The following is a 21,268-nucleotide window of genomic DNA, read 5'->3' on the forward strand; positions in this document are numbered from 1 at the left end:
ATCTAAATGTGCATCTGGCAACACTGAGATCCATAGACAATATGGAAAGGCGTCTTCTGCTCACTGAGCAGATGCTCAATGGGATAGATGAGGGTGAGGGGGGGATGCTAGGTTGGAGCTGCAGGACAGTGAAGCAGCCAGCTGGGTGACAGTTAGAAGGTGGGGTAGAGGGAAGAGTGCCAGGGAGGCTAGTTCTGATCTGGCACACCCCAATAAGTTTGATAAGTTGGCAGATGAGGGGAGTGTCAGTGCAGGAGTAGCACTGCTGCAGCAAGTCATGTCCTCTGAAAGCCAGACGAGTGTCTGCTCCAGTAAGGCCGGAGTCACACTAGCGATTAAAAAGACCTGGGTGTATGGGTGGATGACAAACTCACATTTAGTGGCCAGTGTCAGGTAGCTGCTGCAAAGGCAAATAAAATAATGGGATGCATTAAAAGAGGCATAGATGCTCATGAAGAGAACATAATTTTACCTCTATATAAGTCACTAGTGCGACCACACTTAGAATACTGCATACAGTTCTGGTCTCCGGTGTATAAGAAAGACATAGCTGAACTGGAGTGGGTGCAGAGAAGAGAGACCAAGGTTATTAGGGAACTGGGGGGTCTGCAATATCAAGACAGGTTATTACACTTGGGGTTATTTAATCTGGAAAATCGAAGGCTTAGGGGTGATCTTATTACAATGTATAAATATATGCGGGGACAGTACAAAGACCTTTCTAATGATCTTTTTACTCTTAGACCTGTGACGGGGACAAGGGGGCATCCTCTACGAATGGAGGAAAGAAGGTTTAAGCATAATTACAGACGCAGATTCTTTACTGTAAGAGCAGTGAGACTTTGGAACTCTCTGCCATATGATGTTGTAATGAGTGATTCCCTACTTAAATTTAAGAAGGGACTGGATGCCTTTCTTGAAAAGTATAATATTACAGGGTATATACACTAGTTTCCATAATATTGCGTTGATCCAGGGAGATAGTCTGATTGCCATATGTGGAGTCGGGAAGGAATTTTTTTCCCCAATGTGAAGCATACTGTTTGCCACATGGGTTTTTTTGCCTTCCTCTGGATCAATATGTTAGGGCAGGTTAGGATAGGATATAGCTTGAACTAGATGGACTTAAAGTCTTCCTTCAACCTTAATAACTATGTTACTATGTACACCTATATCCTTAGGCTATGTACAAATGGAGCTTTTTGAGGTTCTCAAAAATGATTAAGTGGAAACTCCTTCAGGTAACATTCCCTCTTTTAGTTTTCGAATACTTGAAGCACTTTCTGAAGCGAAAAAGAGGTTTTTAAGGATTTTGGAAAAGTTTTTCAAATAGCATTGTTTACATAATTTTGATTTAACAGTATCATATCTAAAGAAGAATAGAATGCTGTCTGCAGGGAATGCAGGGCAAACGTTAGAAGAGCTAAAGCCAGTAATGAAGTGAGGCTTGCAAGGGAGACCAAAAGCAGTAAATAAAGGATTTTGGGGTATGTCAAATGCAAAAGAAAGTCAAAGATGTTATAGGATTTTTACCAGATGAAAAGGGTTACATGGTTAACAATAATGTTGAGAAGGCGAACTTCTAAATTCCAATTTTGCATCTGCATTGCAAGAAAGCAATTGTTACATCAACTGATCTTCATGGTGCCATTGAAGAACTAAAAGAATCCACACTAGCTATAAACATAGAGATCATGAGGGAACACTTGGCTAACTTAAATTAATTTAAATCTCCTGGTCCCGATGAATTGCATCTTAGGGTACTGAAAGAGAGAGCAGAAGAAATTGAAGAACCACTAGCCAGAATCTTTGAAAATTCCTGGAGAAAAGGAGAAGTCCCAGAAGATTGGAGAAGTGCAAATGTCCCTATCTTCAAAAAAGGAAAGATGATGGAGCCAGAAAATTATAAGCCAGTGAGCCTTACTTCTTTACCAGGAAAGATCTTTCAACAAATTATTAAACATCATGTATGTAAATACTTGGATAAGAGTGCCGTAATCAACCAGAGCTAACATGGGTTTGTAGCATACAAGCCATGCCAGACTAATCTAATTTTCTTCTATGATGGAATCACTGACTGGGTGCATCTGGGAAATGCAGTAGATATAGCATATCTCAACTTCAGCAAAGCATTTGATAAAGTTTCTCATACTATCCTTATTGAAAAAATGACCAAGTATGAGATTGACAAGGCTACGGTTAGATGGATTCATAACTGGCTCAGTGATCGTACTCAAAGAGTACATGGTTGCACATCATTCCCCCCCCGTGCGCCGTCACGTGCCTAAGCCCTTGCTGACTCTGGGTCTTAGCCCTAGATAGTGAGCTGGGTAGCAAGACACTAGTCTTACTACTATAATAAGACAACAAAGAGAAAGACAGAGTAAACAACCACGTGACAAAAACGCAGTGTGCATACAACCTTAGAGATCTTGTGTAAATTATGACTTGATGGCTCAGAGTTCTATTGATGGCAATATATAAATAATACATACATGTGCCCAGCTCCATTTTCTCAGTTATGAGTAGTATGCATTTTTCTTTTTTTATAATGCAGCAAAGTAAGTAAATTTACTAAAACTGTAATTATTGTTTTGCCATAAGTATGGCTTGACAGTATTTTTGATGATCAGAACTATAAAAAATATAAGAATTTAATCTTAAATTAAATGTGCAAACAGTAGAAGTCAATTAAAGCTTCATGAGAACATAAATATAAAGTCACAGCACGCAGCCTTGCCTCAGTCATGAAAGCGGAAATTCTCCAAGGTCCTCTTGAAGCAAAAAAGTTTACATCCAATATATCAACAACAGAGTTGAGTAAAATGTGTTCAGTTTTAAAGAAGAAATAAGGAGGGTATTTGTCTTCCTGAGTGATTGCTCTCTGTGCATTCAATAATAATCTTGAAAGAAATTTCTTTGAGAACGGTTATGTTTCAAGTCTATAAAGAATAGTTCACAATAGGAGGAGTCCTGTGACTATAGCTGCAGGGGGAACTGGTGACATCCAGGAAAACTGTCAACTCTGCTGGCAATGGCAAGTAACTTGTGTTCATGCAGGCATCTGTAAGTCACTACTACTGTGAGTCAAGATAGCCGAATATAACTCCTATGGTTAAAACTGCTAGAGCTGAAAATACGAAATGCAGCTGATGTGTTAGAGGTAACATATTATAGTCAGGACCCAATAGTTGGCAAAGCTTGGTTTTGGAGAGTCTATAAAACTTACATTCTGTAAGTTTGGAAGTTTTTGCTTCAGTGTTATATTTTATTTGAGTGGTGCCTGGCCTTACACTTATGAATAATGTAGAATATTATGGCGGAGTTGCAAGTGGCAAACAATAAAATTAATTTATTAAGTAACTGCTAAACTGGCGATAACATTAGAAATAGAACAGAACAGTTGATTTTGCATACACGGTAATATATACTCAGTAAATGATGAGGGATAATAGTCCGCTCAAGTAATTTTATATTAGGATTTAATGTATTATTTTAACTCTTATTTGTAAGTTGCTGTAATTTACTGAGAATGTTGACCATTTTAGAGAGCAAATATTTACAGCAGAGGCCCCCAACTTGTGACTCAGGAGCCATGTATGTTTTGTGGACACAGAACAGGCTGACTTGTAACCCATATTGACAGCATTGTACATGAATTCTAATCTCAAACAGTGTGAATTGTGACTAATTTTCTTAGTATATTATTTATTTTCTACAGGATGCAGATCAGTTTAAGCTCTGTTCACATTATATTTTGGTCCTCATTTGATTTATCAGCCAGGAAAGTTGAATATTTATCCATAGAGCCTTGTTTATTTGTTTCTATATTATTTGTCACTATTCAGTACAAAAACATGTCTTGCATTTTATACATTTTTACAATAGGAGGCACTTAGCAGCATTTCCCACAGTAAAGGGATATGCTTTTCCAGTAGGACATTACATTTTCCATCAGAGGTATATGTCCAATATAGAGCACCGGTCTGGTATCACTTTTCATCAGTAGACATAATCTGTAAATGAAGAAATATTGTCAGAAAGCCTGATGCTCCGTGATCACCCTCTTTTCATATAGGCTGGGTTTGATCATCCCTTAGTTACTGTATTTTTTTTGTTTGGCTCATTCTTGATTTGTTGACTTCTGCTAATATTTGTTTCCAGATTCAGTGGCTGCTTTCCATGATTTAGACCTTCTGACTATAATACTTTCTCAAACTCTGGTTCCGTACCTCATCTCCTGTTCGTGAATGAGTGATGATGATGATGACAGATTAAGTAGACTGGGTTTTAGAAATCTCTTGTTTACAACCCTTCTATAATATAGGGAAAGAAAAGTTCCTACTTTATTGCTAGTTTATGCTATGCACAAATATATTTGTGCGAAACTTAAAAAAAAAATAACCTCATAGTTATTGTACTTCCAATGAGCCTTATTTTCTAAGTCGCTAAGAGACTTTGTTCAATGGTACTGTATATGATGACTTTGGAGACCATGGATAGTTAAGGCCCCGTCACACACAGCGATATCGCTAGCGAGATCGCTGATTTTGTGACGCCACAGTGATCTCGCCAGCGAGATCACTGTGTGTGACGGGGATCAGCGACCGGCCCCCCTGCCGGGTATCGCTGATTGTGCTCGATCGGCCTGGGTAATTTTTTGATCACTGGTCTCCCGCTGGCCAGCGCGCATCGCTGCGTGTGGCAGCGAGAGACCAGCGTTCAGCGACGCTGGTTTCTAATGTAAACATCGGGCATCCAGGAGCCGCGGCTCCTGGATACCCGATGTTTACATTAGTAACCAGCTTGCTCACTGGTCCTGATCGCTGGATGGGCTGTCTATGTGACAGCTTACCAGTGATCAGCCTAACAATGTCCCAGCGATCCCATCCATGTCGGATCGCTGGTGGGATCGCTGGGACATCGTTATGTGTAACGGGGCCTTTACAGTGGCTGCTTTGTTTTCTAATAGCTGGGTTCCTCCTCTAGGCCATGATCAGAGATAACATTGATTCTGTCTGTTTAGCCCCTGACATGCTGTGTTCAATGACAATAAAGCCCTCGTCTCACATAGCGAGATCGCTAGCGAGATCGCTGAAGCGTCACCAATTTTGTGACGCAACAGCGATCACGCTACATGTGACATGCAGCGGCGACCACCCCCCCCCCCGCTGAATATCGCTGATCATGCTCGAATGTCCTGGGCCATTTTTTCATCGTCGATGTCCCGCTGGCCAGCACGCATCGCTGTGTTTGACCTGACGAGCAACCTCGTTGGCGACGCAGAACTCAGGGACACAGGCTGGAATCGATCAGAAAAGCTGCTGTATGAAAAGGTAACAACGACCGCCGAGGATCGCTGGATTGTTGCTGCGTCGCTGAAGAGATCTGCCTGTTTGGCAGCTTACTAGCGACCATTAAGAGAACCTGTCAGCAGTGTGCTGCTATATAAATACAGGGCCACGTTGATACTTTAATACTGATTAAAATGATACCTGAGGTAAATAAATCCATTTTGTGGTTCTTGTGTAATGAGTGTTTAATATTTTGCTGTAAGCATGTCTTCATGCATTGGAGTGGGTTATGGGGCGGCAGTATGGGCAGTCTCTTTTCTTGTTGATCTGGCCCCTCTCTCTGCCTTTTGTTTGAATGACAGGTCATTGATCCATCAGTGACCTGTCTTCTATTTTAAATACTTGTGCATACGCAGTACTTTATTTTATGCCCCCCAAAAATTGAGTCTCACAAAATGAGGCTGATGGTGCATGCTTGGTTGCATCTGAAAGTTTATACTAATTCTCAATCTGCATATGCGCCGCCCACCATACCCAGAGGACAAGCGCAATGTTTATGATCTCCTCTTCTGTGTGCTCTTGCACTGGTCCTCTGCGCACGTTGGGTGGCGCATGAGCAGATTGAGAATTAGTATAGACTTTTAGTGAGGGCTGCCTACTGCCCCTCCAAAACTGTTGAGTGAGGGTCAACTGCTGGCTGTCTAACTATAGTAAGGGTTGTATGATGACCCTCTACAAATAATGGGGGCTGATTGATGACCCTGAAAAAAAAACTTTGAGACTTTCAGAGTCCCTCCTTCATAAATTAAACAGGATGTGTCTCACACAACACTTGGCCAGATAAGGTAGTAAAATGTTAAAATTACAAAATTACATTTCCTAGTGCATGTATTTGTCACCGTTGAAAGCAATGCAAACTTGCAAAAATGCAGCAAAAACACTACGTGTGAATATAACCCAAGGTATGGAAGTTTTATCCATCATTACACAGCATCTCCTCCTGTACCTCTTGGAGCATGCAGGGTGAGAGGCCACAATAAAAAAAAATGGTGTTGTAAACAGCTCCTCAGAGTATCCTAGTGTGGTATCACTGATTTTCTGGAACTCAACATGGAGGGAGGAAAGATGATCAGGGTGTGGATTAAGCGATCCAGACTGTTGGGTGGTGATACTGGACCATGTAGAAGACTGGGGGTGCTGGCAAGCATACAACTGGCCACCTGTTTGAACTGGTGTGGCTTCAGAAGTGGTGTCCTGTGCCTCCCTGCAAAGTGGGACAGAAAGCTATGTGTTGTGGATGGGCGTGTTTCTTGTGCTCCAGCAACAGATGTAGTCGCACCTACCCCATGTCCCTGGAGTGTGCATGAACAATTATTAGCACTTCCACTTTCCTGTCCCTTACTGCACGCCTTGTGCTTTTTCCAATTGCTAGCTCTCTGGTAAACAAGTTTATTTTTAATTAAAAATGGTCACCTGCAGCAGGCAAAGTGTTTTTTTTGGAGTTTAATACCACCGTAATTTAACACAAAGCACAAGTGTTTTTTTGAGTTTAATACCACTGTAATTTAACACAAAGCACGTTAAACTCTATGGATGGCTAATTCAATACAGAGTTTTATATACTACCGGAATGTAACTTCAAGCATGTTAAACACCTTTTTTGACTAATTCAATACAGAAAATTTTTTGAACATTTTGGGAGATTTTTTTTATATTACCATAATGTAACACTAAGCAGTGTGTTAAAGTCTATGCATGACTAATTGAAATCAGAAACATTTTTTGAATTTTTTTGGAGTTTTATATACCACCGTAATGTAACACTAACACCATTAAACTCTTTGTATTACTAATTCAGCCCAGAAAGACAATTTTTTACTATTTTTTGGAGTTTTAGATATCATTGTAATGTATCACATTAAACTGTATGGATAACTAATTCAATCCAGAAAAAAAAATTCTCAATTTTTTTAGTTTTATATACCACCGTAATGTAAGACTAACCATGTTACACTGTTTGGATAACTACCTGAATCCAGAAAAAAATGTTTCAATGGCTTTTGGTAGTTTTATATACCACTGTAATGTAACACTAACCACGTTAATCTCTATGGAGGACAATATAAACAATTTTTTGTCACATGCAGCAGCTATATATTTAGCAACGGTCTGTAAAGCCCTAAGCCCTGCCTAGAGGCTATATTCTGCCACTCTCCCTGCTCTTGCAACTATTCCTAGGCTAAATGCAGAATGTTTCTGATACAAACAGCATAGCAAAGGATTAGCCCTTAGAAAGACTGTTAGTGTGATGGTTGATAATCAGCACCAGTATCAACACTATAGGACTGATTAGTTGAACTGTGTGCATTCAGGTCTGGATAGCTGCTCTCTACCTCCAATCGCAACTGTCCCTGAGCTGTGAATTGGTGTCAGTGAGCCATGCATGGCGGCGCCTGCCCTTTTTAACCTTTGATGAGGTAATGCCTCCAGTAAATCACAGTAATGCCACTAACAATATGGTTAAGGCATTAACGTAATTGGCAGGCAATACCAGCATGTTTATTGGCTGTGTAACAGGTACCAAACATGCGAGACAGGGATTCGAGCTTCAAATCCAAGCACCAACAAATGTTCAACCAGTGACTAGCATATCTAAGCACCCAGATACTCAAGTGATATCCGAGTATCACCGAGCACATTCGCTCATCCCTATGGATGACTTATTTTTTTATATTTTCTGAAATTTAGAGTAATTATAGTAATGTAATTAAATATAAAGTAAAATTGCTTTGATGAAAATCTAAAATGCATTCTGAACTCTGTAAATGAAAGCTAAGAACAATATGAAAAAAATACTGCGGAATTAAAGACTCAAATAAATGGATTTTAGGGGGTAATTCAGCAGGCCATCTTGTTTACAACTTTGATTTTACAGAATTAACTTGAAATCTTACTCTTATTGAATGCCAATATTATAATTGTCTTCATTTAAGGGTGGTTTCACACGTCCAGAAATTTCCGTACCGGAAAACACGGTATCGGAGATATCCATGTCTGTGTGTCCATGTGTGTTCTACGTGTGGAACACATGTGCAGCCCGTGTGCCACATCAGTACCACAAGGACGGTCGCAGGGGAAGTAGCCCTACAGTAAGTGCTGTTCCCCTGCATTTGGTGCTGAATGCGACTGTCATTCTCCCTGCTCTTCCGGCAACAGCGCGAGCAGGGAAGAATGAATGAAAAAAAATGACATGGGGTCCCCCTTATATTTTGAACCAACCCGGCAAAACTAATAGGTGAGGGCTGCTATTCTCAGGCTGGTAAGGGCCCCCAGCCTAAAAACAGCAGCTGTAGCTGCCCAGAAAAGGTGCATCTCTTAGATGCACCTATTCTGGAGCTTTGTTGAGTTCTTCCCACTTGCCCTGTAGGGGTGGCAAGTGGGGTAATAAGGGGTAAATGTCACCTTACTATTGTAAGGTGACATTAAGCCCAGCTTAGTAATGGAGAGGTGTCAATAAGACACTGATCCATTACTAATCCTACAGTAATAAAAGGGTTAAATAAACACACACACAGTAAGAATAAAATCTTTTAATGAAACAATATACCACACATTTTTTCCACCTTTATTACACTGTTAATCCCATCTCAAATCCTTCGATCTCCTAATAGATGAGCCTTTTCTTGGCAGCTGTGGGCTGCTATTTTTAGGTTGGGGGGCCATGATATGGCCCCTTACCAGCCTGAAAATAGCAGCCCGCACCTGCTAGTTTTGCAGGTTGGTTCAAAATATAAGGAGGACCCCACGTCATTTTTTTTCACTCATTCGTCCCTGCTCGCGCTGTTGCCGGCAAAGCAGGGAGAATGACAGCCGCGTTCAGCACCACATGAAGGGAACAGCGCTTACGGTAGCCACTTCTTTCCAACATGGACACAAGGTCCATGAGAACATGCTGACATCTGCATAGACCCATTCACTTGAATGGGTCTACGTGTATCAGTGTCTCTGGTATGTTGGAAAACTGACACGTACCGGAGCCATTAACATGTGAAACAGGACTTGGTCATTGAAAATCATTAAAAAGATCCATACAGCTGTAAATTCACAAATTCTGTGCTACTATTATATGTCACCGAAGTTTCAACAATTCTCATTTGAAAAAGCAAAGCATATGTTTCCAAGATTTTACTATGGACAGTCTATCCTAAGGAGGGAATGATAATTATGGATTTTGGAAAAGAATGTGGCATTTCGGCAGGTACAACTTTCCCTTTTTAGTTTATCATGTATCGCTCTTTACATTTTATAGGGGTTTGGTCAGGTATTCCTTTAATGGAATTTAGCTGCAAAAAACTGCAGTACCATTCACAAAAACTATAAAGCAGTGCCTGGAAATAGAGAATAGGAAGTGTTAGTAATGAGGAGAGGTAATTAATATCAAAGTCCAGGAACATTTCTTTAATATTTTTTTTACATGTGAAGATTTACATAAATGTAATATGAACTAATTACAATTATTTGCATCCTAGGCTGTGAATTCCAACTACTCTTCCAGCCCTTTCACTGTATTACCAGTACGATCTACTTACAACATCAGTCTACATTTACTTCTATTTGACCTGGAGAAAGTCTTAGAACTTTTACAGTCCTCTCAAGCCAATGGACTAAAGTCAGCAAACTCTTTCCATAGCTATGATGCACTGAAAACAGCCAAGAGTTCCTCTGAAAAGAGACCATTGACACTAAAACGAAATAAAACTGCCGGATCATTGTATCAGATGGATGGACCTGATGGACCAGTCTCTGAATCTACCACTAAAGAAACTATCAGCAGACTAGTTGAAGAAAGTAGTAGTGGCATCAAAAGACACAAGAAGTTCAAAAGCACGAAGAAAAACAAGAGACAGTCTTCAGGCAAAATAGATGTTAACATGGTAACTGATGCAGCAAAACTCATACTCTCCTGTCTCTTACCTTGGGGTATAGACAAAGAACTGGACAATTTTTGCATTCGGCATTTAGACATCCTAAAGCTTCAAGGATCTGTCACTTTTGGAGTGATATCAGGCATAGATCACTTGTGTTTGATGTTACCAGGGTGGAATCAAATAAACCATGACATGACTGGAGAACATTCACATAATCTGTTGTCAAAGAAAGTGATTGAACTGTCTGCAAAATATTCTCTCGCAGCACAGAAACATCATAGCAAAAAGGAGCGAGTGGAGAGTTCCATCACAAATGCAATAAGCCTTCAAACTCTTCTATACTTCCTAAAAAAGTTATTTTATGTCAGTAAATCGCTGAGGTTGGATTTGATTTCAAAATGTAGCAGTGAGTCTGGCAGGTAAAATATTTTTTAAAAAATATTATCTTTCTTTTCTTTTTGGAGAACTATCATGAACTAACACTTCTGGCCTTGAAATTCCTGTCATTTAATATATATATTTTTTAGGATAATACAGATATTGTTCAGAATGGTTAGCAGATATACAGTAACTAGTTATGGTATTGCTGTAGTAATTAGAATTAAGTTATTATATCATATTATGTTAAAATGTTACTAAAGACTTTCTTCCTGATGGTCCTTTACACTGACAAATGGGTGTTTATTCATTTATTTTTAATCAGATGTTCAAATAACAACCAGAAAAGAGATAGCTGTTGTCTTTTTGAAGCAGATTTGGCTTAGGGCTGTACCAAGGAGAAAAATATAAGGGAGAACCTTTTAATGGGATATTTTTATTAAGCTACTTTATTTAGGTAACAACGTGAAAATAGGCAAGTTTACAATTGATTTGCACTTTTTATCTGCCAGTCTTGATATGAGAGAATTTATCTTGCATAATAATGTACATAATGCTATGGAGCTCAACAATCAGCGCTAGGTCAAGTGTGCACAGTAGTAATATTCCAGGCTGAGGAGTTAACTCTTAAGATCCCAGCCACCTCTCTCCCGTCCATTGGTTTCTAAGACAGCTGTTCACCACCCACTGCTTCCAGAGGAGTTCTCATAATCAGAGCTCTCACCTTCCTGTGGTAGTTCAAATACACTGTTTATCTACATATAAATATAGTCACTGTAGTTTAGACTTCAGAACAAATCAAAAAGCTGAAACTGTTACAGGTGAACTATAAAGCTCAGTGGAAGTTCTGCTGAGGCTGCAGTTCTACTACTGACCAAAACTGTAGCTGAAGGTGTAGTGTCCCTAGAAACCAAGAAAGAAGGAGACTGAATAGATGTGAGCTGCTTAATGCAGAAATAGACAATTGCCATTTAACAGAGGTATGGCCTTTACTGGATTGAATACCTGAGTTGTTTTTCCCTAGTAGTTTGCAATAGCGAAAGCCAACATACCAGTAGACCTTAAGAGCTAAACAGATTTGTAGTTGTATGAAATACAGAGTCAAAGGATAAAACAACCAGGAGGCATGACAAGTTAAAACCAAGTAACCTTTACAGATCATAAAACATATTGCTCAGTTAAGGAAATAAGGTGAAGGTCACGTTTAAAGGGAATCTATCAGCAGATTTATCCTATGGACTCTGAAAGCCGCATAACACAGGACACAAGAGCCTGATTCCAGCAATGTGTCACTTATTGGCTGCCTGGTGTAGTTTTAATCCCTGTATTCTAAGATGTAGCTGTAGTAGTAGTCAGAATGTTAATTCCTGTGTAACCCTGTCCTCACCCCTGATTGTCAGCTACCTGTGTACACTGTACATAGTCAGCCATCTGCCAACGAGTGGTGGGGGGTTACACAAATTAGCCTGACTGGACTGCATGTAATATTTAGCCTGGCAGTGATAATTTATCAGGATCCTGTCAGCGCCGGCGGACTGCTGCGGCTGAACAGGATAACTCACCCAGACTACTGGGGGACCCGGGGTCCGATACTGCAGGGAAAATTGTGACACCAGGACCTGCGACACTGAAAGTAGTTTAGCAGCACCAGGACCTACGATCATGTGACCACAGGGGCGTGGCTTAGCGTCCTGCTGCTGGAGATGGCAATAGAGTTCTATAACAGGAATTCTGGAGTACAGGCTAGGGAAACTCAGATCAGACAAACGGAGGGTCATTCACAGAGAGGGCGGTGCGGTACCAGGGGGACAAGCAGAGAATAGTCAAAACGTAAGCAATGAATCATGCACAGAGATAGCAACACAGTACAAGGGGGCAGTCAGAGAATAGTCGGGTCCAAAGCAAAAGAGTCATACACGGGAATATCAGAGCAGTACAAAAGGAACAGGCAGAACTCGTAACAGAGACAGAACCGGATCAAAACCAAGCAAGCACAAAGTATCACAGTCACAAAACACACTAGGGTCACACACTCGGCCAAGGGTCTGAGCATAAGAGACAAGAAGTGAGCCCACAATGAGGCTATAAAAAGCCTCCCAGAGTCTCAGAGTGAGGCTGTCCAGATTAACCTCTGAACTACCTGATCACACAAGTACAGCAGATCATGACATAATTTGATGCTGATAAAACACTAAATATAATGAAACTACAGCACACAGTGTAATATTCACATCCCTGGAATCAGGCTCTCTAGCTCCATGTTGTGCTGCTCTCTGATTAAATAGCAAACACCTGCTGACAGATTCCCTTTAGATATGAGAGCATCATTTTGAATATGGGAACAGAGTGGTAACGGCAGTAAGCAGAATGGGCTGTTGCCTGTTGTAACTAGGTAAACAGCTGTATTATATTATAATCTAGAATATCTGAAAGTCTCAGATGTACTAGGTTACAATGATGCTGGATTAAAGGTATTTTACTATTCATATACATTGGACTGGTACTTTATACTAATATAATATTTTATATTCTGTTTCTATAATCCTAAATTATGATTTTTTTTTTGCAGTCAGGAGAAAATTGAGTTTACTCGTGGAAAATGGAAGAGCACAGAACATTTTAGCTCCTCGTTTCCTGCCTTTGCAGACATTTTGCAGGGTAGGTATCCCATTCATCATTTTTAAACCTACAATAGAAGGACATCAAAAAAGGGATACAAATTATCCAAAAGACACCACTTCACAAAGAGCTAATTAATAAAAAAAATCAATCTTTATTAGAGCTATAAACATACAAATATAAAGATTGCATGAACCATGTGTACCATGAGGTATAGAAAAAAATAGGCAATCAAGTCCATATATATAGTGGAACAGACCAAAATTCAGGCTACAACACATTTAAATGATCATAGTAAAGCTCCACCAGGTCAGAGAAAATAAATGGAACAGTAATTCATCAATTGATCTTACCCATGTTGCTGTAGGCCTCTGTCTGTGATACCACTAAACGCCCTGACGCACGTTTTGCGGATGTGCTCTCTCAAGGCGAGTGTGTCTGCCCATCCCTAATGGCACCCATATATACCACTCAGAGTTTGTGAAAGGCGAATCAGATTGCAGCACATGTCAACACCGCCTCTCCATCTCAGCTGCATTGTGCTAGGGCACTCAATTCCGGCCAGTGTATGGAGGAAAACCATCCATGAAGTCATAAACATTTGCCGGAACTTGTAAGAGGCCATCATACTATGCGCCGACAGGAAGAGCAAGTGTGCATGCGCAGCAGAATCAGCATTTTTTTTTAGAAATTCCATGTATGGAGCCATTTTGGGTAAGACTAATTGATGAATCAATCCCGTTTGCCACCCCACTATATCGTTCCTTGATGAAGCTCGTGTAAAATGCGCGTTGGAGTGAGGGGCAGCAGTCACATCTCCAGCATGAACCCAAGTGTGTAACCCTTCCTTTGCCTACTTAGGCATCATACATCAGTCTTTGATGTGTTATTTGCCAATGTTGGCTTAACCTACAATAATACTTTTACCCAATTAGTTTCATACTGTGGCATTTTCATCACCAATTACTATAATTTCAGCAGCCACTTTTTGTGAACTTGCACTTTATATATTTATTTATCTCTCACCCAGTTCTGTATACTCTTGTCCATACTGCTGATGTTTCTCTGCCTTCTATTTTTATGCACTTTGTCATTTTTAATCTTGTCTTGTACATTTAAGTTTTTTATCTTGTTGGTCATGTGGTGTCTCTAAAAAATGATGGATTTGTTCTACCTTGATATCTTTATCTTATATTACCCTCAGTACTTTATTTTTGGTTCTAGGTAGCCATTCATGTAGTGATTAGAGGAAACTATAGAAATGATTCAAAAAGTTGTAGATTAAAGGGGTTGATCTCCTGTTGATCTTAGGGAACAACTGTGGACTTGTGAATCCTCACATCACACGCTCTGTGCACTGTCAGGATTCTCTGATACTGGTGCCAGGAGTGGCAGGTACGTGACCACAAGTAGGTGATTTGTATACACGTCATGTGCCGACTAGATGTGCGTGGCTTCCCTCAATGCAAGCACGCAGTGAGCGAGATGTGAGTATTCACAAGTCTGCAGTCACATAGAGGGTTAGTATGGAGAGCGTCTTATTGATGCCTGTCCATTACTAACCTTGGGGCTTGATGTAACCAGACAATACAAAAGTGACATCAACCCCCCAATTATTACCCCACTTGCCATCGCTACAGGACAAGTGGGAAGAGTGAGGCTAAGTGCCAGAATTGGCGCATCTTAGAGATGCTTTTTTTATGGGGAGACTGAGAGCTGATGTTTTTAACCTGGGAGGCAGTATCCATGGCCCTTTCTTTGGCTATTAATATCATCCCGCAGCTGTCTGAATAGCCTTTGCTGGTTATTAATTATACGGGGACTCTAAGTAATTTTTTTAGGGTTCCCCATTTTAATAGCCAGTAAAGGCTAAGTATACAGTTGTGAGCTGATAATAATTGCCTGGGAAGCTCCATGGGTATTACTCTCTTCCCAGGCTATAAACATCTGCCCCCAGTCATCGGCTTTCCCTATGCTTGTTACGAAAATTGCACGGGAGCCCACACCATTTTTTTCCAAAAAATAGTCTTTTATTAATTAATACATGTACAGTAATTTGCACACACACTGTTCTAATTGTATTTGTCACTGACATCTATATATCTACATATTCTATTTGTATTTACTGTATGTAATCCATCTCTTCTATCCTATCGGCTCCTGCTGTGATTTTACACTACCGCGGCTGATGAATTAACTGCTTTTCTTCTATCTTTGTAATATACAGTAAATACATATATACAGTTAGGTCCAGGGTGGCACATGTTAAGGAGCTGAAACTCCTAAACCCTTCATCCAATTTTAATGTGGATACCCTCAAATGAAAGCTGAAAGTCTGAACTTCAACTGCATCTGAATTGTTTTGTTTAAAATTCATTGTGGTAATGTCTAGAACCAAAATTAGAAAAATGTTGTCTCTGTCCAGATATATATGGACCTAACTGTATGTGTGTGTGTGTCACTGACACACACACATATATATATATATATATATATATATATATATATATACGCATTCTATTTGTATATATGTATTGTATCTATTCTATTCTAACCTGTAAGTGTGATTTTACTGTACCTGCATATGAATTGCGACTTTTCACATGCAATTGGTGTGTAAAAATCGGACAGCACTTGCATGGTCCGAGTGCTGCGTGTTTTTTTTTCTCGCACCCTTTGACTTTTATTGTGGGATGCAATCCAATTTCAGATTACCATCACAGCATGCTGCGACTTATTTGCAGTCTGATCGTGATCCGATCCAAGCTGGAGAAAAACGCAAATGAACACACAATCATAGAATAACATTGGTCCGAATTTAAACCGGTTGTTCATCGAAAGTGGGAATGAGCCCTTAGGCTACGGCCACACTATCAGTATTTAGTCAGTATTCAAATCACTATTTGTAAGCCAAACCTGGAGTGTGTCAAAGATGCAGAATTCAAGTAGGGATGAGGACGGCCAAAAAGGAGCGCCAGCCGCGCGTGGTTAGGGCAGCGTAATGCAGCTCCTGCTGGTTGCCTCAGATGAAGATAATAGGTGATGCAAAGGTGCCACATGAGGAAGACAGAATCATCTGCTGAAACGCGTTGTGGAATACTTGCAATAAAAGAAGAATTTCCAATATTTATCTCCTGTCTTTGCGCTCCTGCTGACCGGACCTACCCAACTCTGAAACATGCAGAATTGGTGCACTTGTTTCTACTATACCTTGTCATCTGATTGTTCCTTGCCTGGTTTTGTCTTACAAATGCTGAGAAAAAATACTGAATAAATACTGATAGTGTGGCTGTAGCCTAAGGCTGAACAAGCCCTTTAACAATCATTATATACATTTAAACTACATGGGTGGTGGTTTCAATGTTTCAGTTGAATTAAATGGCCCAAAATATTTATCGTTCCTTCACTATTTGTGATTAAATTAAACACCAGCATGCACAATAGATAAAAATTGGCTGAATCCACTGATTTCGACAGGATGGGCCAAAAATCTAATGAGTATAGGGATGTCCCAGCTGATCCCTGGCAAATAATGTTGGCGAGAGAGGTATTCGGCTGTTGGAATTTCAGCTGCCAATACTTTCCCTCAGCAGGGAAATAAGCTACTACCAGATGTTTCTGGCTGAGGCCCTCTTGGGGAGAATGGTGGAGCACTCGGACAAGCCGAGCACTGCTACTGTATGTATAGGGAAGGTAGGAAAGATACTAACCAGATTAGTAATTAACATGCTCTCTTCAAGAGTTAACATGCATGATATTTGTTTTATTACAGTCAGTTGTTTAGTTCATAAAAACAATTAGTAATACATGATAATACTAATATATATATATATATATATATATATATATATATAATTTATTTAACTTTCCTGATCCTAATTATTTATATGATGTTCACTTGTTCATCCACATAGATAAAAATGCTTCCAGTTTTCCTGATCGAGAAAATGTTTTCATAATGAAAATAGTTTCTACTTGGAAAGATCAATCAGTACAGGTAAGTCTCTTGTATTGCACAGACAGGTACAGTAATTGTTTCTGTCAGGTTCATAAAAACAAGAACCAAAAGCAATAAATATAATCAGGCCCCTGTCAGCTGAAGATTGCAAATTCAGAATTACCTTCTAACATAGTCACACGCAGTATATAGACACATAAATATTACCTACAAAAATACAGATTCTCACTTATATACAGACAAAACATTTTAAGTTAAAATTCAGTGGGGTCTGTTATACTGTCTTTGCATCACATTTATTTTTTACATGCTTGACAATGGGTAATGCCTGACCTAAAGGGTATGTGCACACATCAAGAATGGCTCAGTATTTGCTCAGGATTTGACGCAGGTGAAATCTGCACCAAATCTGCATCTGAGGTCACTGGCAGGTCAGCTGTATTTTTTATGCATTTTTTACATGCGTTTTTGAATTATTTTTTCCGCATGCATTTTTTATGTGTTTTTCATTGCATGCGTTTTTTGTCACTTTAAATAAAGCTAATTGAAAGCTAGCTTCTGGGAAGGAAAAAAAAGGGATTACCTGTTTGCAGATATATTGGGGTATGTTCCCACGGTCAGTAAACGCTGCGGGTTGGATGCTCCGTACATCCGCAGCGTCAAACCTGCAGCGTCCAGCTGTAACAGATCTGAAGAAATCCCAAGCTCACTATATGTGCACCAATACCCGTGGCTCATCTGCAGAGACGGACATGTGTTTCCAGACCGCAGCATGTCAGTTTATGTAGTGGAGACACTCCATCTCTGCTGCATAAATTACCCATTCACTATCATTAGATGCGGTAAAACTGCATTATCTTCTTAGGCTAGTTTCACACTAGCATATGGAGGAGCTGCAGACGGCTGTGGGCTTCCTCCACGATGCTCCGCCCCTGGCGGCACCTCCTCCGGTCAGTTCCGTCTCTGTCGGCATGTGGCCTGCGTACTCTATCTTTAGCATTAGGTACACAGGCCATGCCGATGAATGCAGATGCCTCCGCATGCATCTTTCTGACAGTGCGGCGAGCGCACCAAAACATGCTGCGTTTGGCGCAGGTCGCCGCACCGTCAAAAAGATGCATGCAGAGGCATCTGCATTCATCGACATGGCCTGCATACCTAATGCTTAAGATAGGGTATGCAAGCCGCATGCTGACAGAGGCGGAGCTGACTGGAGGAGGTAAGGCCGGGGGCGGAGCTTCACGGAGGAAGCCCACAGCCGTCTGCAGCTCCTCCATAAGCTAGTGTGAAACTAGCCTTAGTCACATGCATATTAAGTGTGGGAATGCAGCTAACTATGCCATGTGTACTAATTTACATAATGGTGAATCTTGTGACACAGTCAGAAGTTCATGACATAGAAAGTGGAGGAAAGCACAGAGTCAGGTCCCCTCCTTTTTAATAAATAAATAATTATTAAAAAAGTGGCATGGGGTCCCCCCATATTTGTTAACCAGCCAGAGTAAAGCAGACTACTGGGACTGCTATTTCAGGCTGGTAAGGACCCAATATCCATGAACCTTACCAGCCTGATAATACCAGGCTGCAGCAGTTTGCTTACCTTGGATGGCTAGCAAAAATAGTGGGATCCACTCCAAAAAAAAATAGCGTATTCTCAGGCTGGCAAGCCCCATTGAATTTAGCCCTCACCAGCCTAAAAATAGCAGCCTGCAGCCGCCCCACAATTGGCACATTCAAAGATGCACTAATTGTGGCAGTTTACCCGGCTCTTCCCACTTGCCGTGTAGTGGTGGCAAGTAGGGTAATATTTGTTGGGTTGATGTCACCTTTGTATTGTCAAGTGACATCAAGCCCACGGATTAGTAATGGAGAAGCGACTATAAGACACCTATTCATTACTAATCCTATAGTTGTATGGTAAATAAAGACACAGCCAGATTAAAGTCCTTTAACCCCTTCCTGACATGAGACGTACTATCCCGTCCATGGGACCCGGGCCCCTATGCCCATGGATGGGATAGTACGTCTACCGCGATCAGCGGCGCCCACGTGGTGAGCGCCGCTGATCGCGGCCGGGTGTCAGCTGATTATCACAGCTGACACCCGGCACAATGTGTCAGGGGCGGTCACGGACCGCCCCCGACACGTTAACCCCTTGCACACCGCGATCAAACACAATCGCGGTGTACCGGGAGTTAAAGGGAAGCATCAGCAGGGAGGGGGCTCCCTCCGTGCTTCCCTGAGCCCCCCACGGCAGCGCAATGTGCAGCGCTGCTGCGGGGGGCTCCTTTCCTCCAGGCCCCCGAATCCAAGATGGCGACGGGGGCCTTCGGGGGCTTGCAGGAAGCTGGCTTCCTCAGTGCCTGCAAAGCGCAGGCAAGAGGAAGTCTTCTTCAATGCCTGTGACAGATTGCTGATCTGTCACAGTGATCTGTGATGTGACAGATCAGCGATCTGTCACAGGACAGTGATGTCCCACCTGGGACTATGTAATAAAGTAAAAAAAAATAAAAAAAAAGTGTAAAAATAATTTTAAAAAAATCGCCAAATAAATTATTAAAAAAAAAAAAAAATATTCCCCAATAAATTCATTTTTTGAAAATAAAAAAAAAACCAAAACAATAAAAGTACACATATTAGGTATCGCCGCAACCGTAACGACCCGCCCTATAAAACTGTCCCATTAGTTAACCCCTTTAGTGAACCCCTTAAAAAATACAAATAAAAAACGAAGCAAAAAATAATGATTTATTATCATACCGCCAAACAAAAAGTGTAATAATGCGCGATCAAAAAGACGCATATAAATATCCATGGTACCGCTGAAAACGTCATCTTGTCCCGCAAAAAACGAGCCACCAAACAGCATCATCAGCGAAAAAATAAAAAAGTTATAGCTCGCAGAATAAAGCGATGCAAAAATAATTATTTTTTATATAAAATAGTTTTCATTGCATAAAACCGACAAAACATAAAAAAATGACCTAAATGAGGTATCACTGTAACCGTACTGACCCGAAGAATAAAACCACTTTATCAATTTTACCGCACGCGGAACGGTGTAAACGCACCCCCCCCCAAAAGAAATTCATGAAACGCTGGTTTTTGTTCATTCTGCGTCCCAAAAATCGGAATAAAAAGCAATCAAAAAATGTCACGTGCCCAAAAATGGTACCAATAAAAACGTCAACTCATCCCGCAAAAAATAAGATCTCACATGACTCGGTGGGTCAAAATACGGAAAAATTATAGCTCTCAATATGTGGTGATGCAAAAACTATTTTTACAATAAAAAGCGTCTTTCAGCGTGCGACAGCTGCCAAAAATAAAAACCGCCATAAATAGTAAATCAAACCCCGCGTTATCACCCCTTTAGTTAGGGAAAAATAATAAAATTAAAAAAATGTATTTATTTCCATTTTTCCATTAGGGTTAGGGCTAGGGTTAGGGTTAGGGCTAGGGTTAGGGTTAGAGTTAGGGCTAGGGTTAGGGTTAGGGCTAGGGTTAGGGCTAGGGTTAGGGCTGAGATTAGGGTTAGGGGTGTGTTGGGGTTCGGGTTGGAGTTAGAATTGGGGGTTTCCACTGTTTGGACACATCAGGGGCTCTCCAAATGCAACATTGCATTTCATTGCAATGATCTCAATTCCAGCCAATTCTGAGTTGAAAAAGTCATATGGTGCTCCTTCCCTTCCAAGCTCTGCCATGCGCCCAAACAGTGTTTTACCCCCACATGTAGGGTATCAGTCTACTCAGGACAAATTGCAAAACAATTTTTGGGGTCCAATTTCTCCTGTTACCCTTAGGAAAATAAAAAATTGGGGGCAAAAATATCATTTTTGTGGAAAAAAATGATTTTTTTATTTTCACGCCCGGGCGTTATAAACTTCTGTGAAGCACTGGGGGGTTCAAAGTGCTCACCACACATCTAGATAAGTTCCTTGGGGGGTCTAGTTTACAAAATGGTGTCATTTGTGGGGGGTTTCCACTGTTTTGGTACATCAGGGGTTTTCCAATCGCGACATGGTGTCCGATCTCAATTGCAGCCAAAAACATCAAATGGCGCTGCTTCCCTTCCGAGCTCTGCCATGCGC

General features: G+C 40.7%; 1 protein-coding gene across 1 annotated transcript in view; it reads left to right on the forward strand.

Annotated features, from left to right (window-relative positions):
• WDR72 (WD repeat domain 72) overlaps positions 1 to 21,268 on the forward strand; it is a 587,636-nt gene that overhangs the window by 421,620 nt on the left and 144,748 nt on the right. The window contains exons 15-17 of the mRNA XM_073568404.1: positions 9,824 to 10,641; positions 13,170 to 13,258; positions 17,134 to 17,216. Coding sequence (XP_073424505.1) covers positions 9,824 to 10,641; positions 13,170 to 13,258; positions 17,134 to 17,216 — 990 coding nt within the window. The remainder of the gene's footprint in view (positions 1 to 9,823; positions 10,642 to 13,169; positions 13,259 to 17,133; positions 17,217 to 21,268) is intronic.

Source organism: Dendrobates tinctorius, unplaced genomic scaffold (genome assembly GCF_039654945.1).
Source record: "Dendrobates tinctorius isolate UK_male_01 unplaced genomic scaffold, ASM3965494v1 ptg000022l, whole genome shotgun sequence".
Taxonomy (NCBI): Eukaryota; Metazoa; Chordata; class Amphibia; order Anura; family Dendrobatidae; genus Dendrobates; species Dendrobates tinctorius.